A 3,129-nucleotide genomic window follows, 5' to 3' on the forward strand; every position below is an offset into this window, starting at 1 on the left:
TCAGTCATTTACTGCATAACATTGTATGAAGTGGACCACGGAAATGAAAACTGCTTATGTCTCCTTTAAGATTCTGATGTTATACACATGCTTTCTCTTGAAAATACCTTTTCTGAAGAAGTTAATAACCAAATACAGAGAAACAAGTATGGGAAATGTTATGTATATCTAAATTTAAAACATATTGAGGATAATATTATGCTCTGTACATAGTTGTATATTAAAATATGTTTCTGATAATGTACAACTTTGCTCTTTATAGAAGATGCACATCAGCAAAGAACAACAATAAAATCAAGGAAGTAATGAAGCAAACATGAACATGACATCTTATCAGAGTCTGGATGCAATACAGTACTGTTTCCCATCTGTAAAAGGATCATGTATCAGAAATAGCCTTCCTGCAACTGCTAAAGTTGTGTTATACACATTAGTAGTGGGACTCATAACAGTGGTTGTTAGCGGTAATCTTTTGGTGATCATCTCTGTCGCCCATTTTCGACAGCTGCACTCTCCTACCAACTATTTAACACTTTCTTTGGCAGTTACTGATTTGTTTGTAGGCCTACTTGTTCTACCCTTTAGCATGGTAAGATCCATTGAAACATGTTGGTATTTTGGCAATACCTTTTGTAAAATCCACTCTACCTTTGATATTGCTGTTACATCAGTTTCTGTGTTTCACCTTTGTTTTATTGCCATCGATCGTTACTTTGCTGTTTGTGATCCTCTCCGTTATTCTTCAACAATCACTTTTTCTGTAACTGCGATATTTGTGACAATTTGCTGGGCAGTACCTGCAAGCTTCAGTTCTTTTATCATTTTTACTGGCAAGAATTCAACAAATAATATTTTGACTTCAGGTTACTGTGAAGGGTTTTGTATGATAATATTTGATGAAGTATGGGGAATAACGTCACCTCTAGTTACTTTCTTTCTTCCTGATTCAATAATGATAGTTATTTATGTTAAAGTTTTTGTTGTGGCTAGCAGTCATGCTAAAGTTATCAGCAGCATTACAGACAGAAAAACTTCTGTGAAAAAACAACATGCCAAAAGCATGAAAGAAGCCAACAAAAAAGCCATTAAAACCTTAGCATTAATAATGGGCGCATTTGTCATGTGCTGGTTACCTTGCATGGTAATTCTAATGATCAGTATTTGTTTTAATGACTTAATTCCAACAGTTGTTTTTGAAATAGTTAACTGGTTAGCATATTTTAATTCTGCATGTAATCCTATGATTTACGGTTTATTTTATCCTTGGTTTCGAAGAGCTTTCAAAACAATTTTGACTGGCAAAATATTCCGTATAGCATCATCTACTACTAACCTCTTCCCTGAACATGACTAATGTTGCTCAGCATGTTATAAATTCATTATATAAGAAAATCTTAAATGCTACTGCTAAGTCTATTAAATTACATCATTGGTTGCAGCTGCATGTCATAACTTTTCTTGTCAGTAATCTTAATTTCTTTCAGTTTTAAAACATACAAACATAGCACAACACTGAATTAATTATTGCACATGCACTGCATGTCTACTCTATCTACTGCATATTAAAATATGTATAATAAAACTGTCTTATATAATTTAAGTCACCATTGTTTCATTTCTAACTTTTTCATAGTGCTGCATCTTTCAGCTGAGTTCTCTAGAGCATGAAATATAAGAAACTTAAGTAGGCTGAAAGTGTGATTTGTATAACACTGAACGTTTGTATTTGAGTAATAGTGCACATTTTATATATATATATATATATATATATATATATATATATATATATATATATATATATATATATATATATATATATATATATACATATATTGGTGGCCGTGGTTAGCATTGTCACCTCACAGCAAGATGTTCTCCGGTTCGATTCTTGGCTGGGGTGCCTTCTGTGCAGAGTCTGCATATCCTTTCTCATGTGGGTTTCCTCCAGGTGTTCCAGCATCCTCTCACATTCAAAAGACATGTAGTAGGTGGATTAGGCACTCTAAATTGGCCATAGGTGAGAGTGTGTGAGAGAGTGAGTTGTACGAATGAACTACCACAGCAGGGTTAGCCACCCAGTGGTGTAAACCTTGGCTCGAGATGATTATAACTGTTGAAGTGACCCTCCAGCCCCATGTGCAAAAAGGGAAACGGGACTGATGGGTGGATGGGTATATGTGTGTGTGTATATGTATGTACAGATAGCATTATATCAAACACAAAAGGTTGAAAACAGTAATTTGATAAGATTACTGTATGGTGGGGGGCTTTTCCCCTTTTTCTCCACTGTAATGTGATCTTGGAGTTGGTATATATCATCAGCCAGGGGTATGGGGGCTACTAATGGGCTTGCTCGACTTCATAGAAAATGTGCTGAGTTTTTCTGCATTTGGTGTTTCAACTTTTTGTACTCGATATAGTGCCTTTTGGCATTCAGCTTTTCAACATCATAAATAAATACATACACAAATATATATATATATATATATATATATATATATATATATATATATATATAGTAATAATTATATCATCATTGGGAGAAAATGCAAATGAGAGATGCACAAATGACAGATGAAAATGAGCAACAACACAAATGTGAGACACTCAAATGAGACAGTCAAAAAACTTTGATAAATTCTCTCCCACTGTTGGTAATCCCCTGTTCCAAACCCTGATAAAGCATTGCATGAATAGTGGTACTTTTGAGGGAAGGGTTTTTAGTAATGTAACATATAGTATTAGGATTAGAGGAACAGGGCTATGGGTAGGATTACCTTACTCATGTGTGCTAATCCAAACCTATTCTCACCCATAACCCTAACCCTAAACGTTATGTTACTGAAACTCCTTTTCCCTAACAGTTCCACTAATCAAGACAAAAGAATACAGGACACCCACAAAACCAATCAGGCACAATGTTACATCTATCTTTTTACTTAACTCTAACCTGTAAACACTCACACATGCACACTTTCTGCTATAACACAGGCTTACACATTTTCAAAATTACCATCTTTTCAGTCACTCATTGATTTTCCTGTCTATTCCTATATAACTACAGCATATAAGGCCAGAAATCAACCAAATCTGATTCTCACAAATGTGCAGTCACACATTTGTGCTGTC

General features: G+C 34.6%; 1 protein-coding gene across 1 annotated transcript; it reads left to right on the forward strand.

Annotated features, from left to right (window-relative positions):
• The first annotated feature begins 316 nt into the window (after window positions 1-316).
• LOC122797972 (trace amine-associated receptor 4-like) lies at window positions 317-1,354 on the forward strand. The gene has a single exon (XM_044066557.1). It carries the CDS (start codon window positions 317-319, stop codon window positions 1,352-1,354), a length of 1,038 nt encoding a protein of 345 aa, XP_043922492.1.
• Window positions 1,355-3,129: the final 1,775 nt, after the last annotated feature.

Source organism: Protopterus annectens, chromosome 1.part0, assembly GCF_019279795.1.
Source record: "Protopterus annectens isolate FY-2018-M chromosome 1.part0, PAN1.0, whole genome shotgun sequence".
NCBI classification, from domain to species: Eukaryota; Metazoa; Chordata; order Ceratodontiformes; family Protopteridae; genus Protopterus; species Protopterus annectens.

Excerpts from the sequence above, each read along its gene's own strand:
- LOC122797972 (XM_044066557.1), top strand. The coding sequence starts at position 317 with ATGAACATGACATCTTATCAGAGTCTGGATGCAATACAGTACTGTTTC.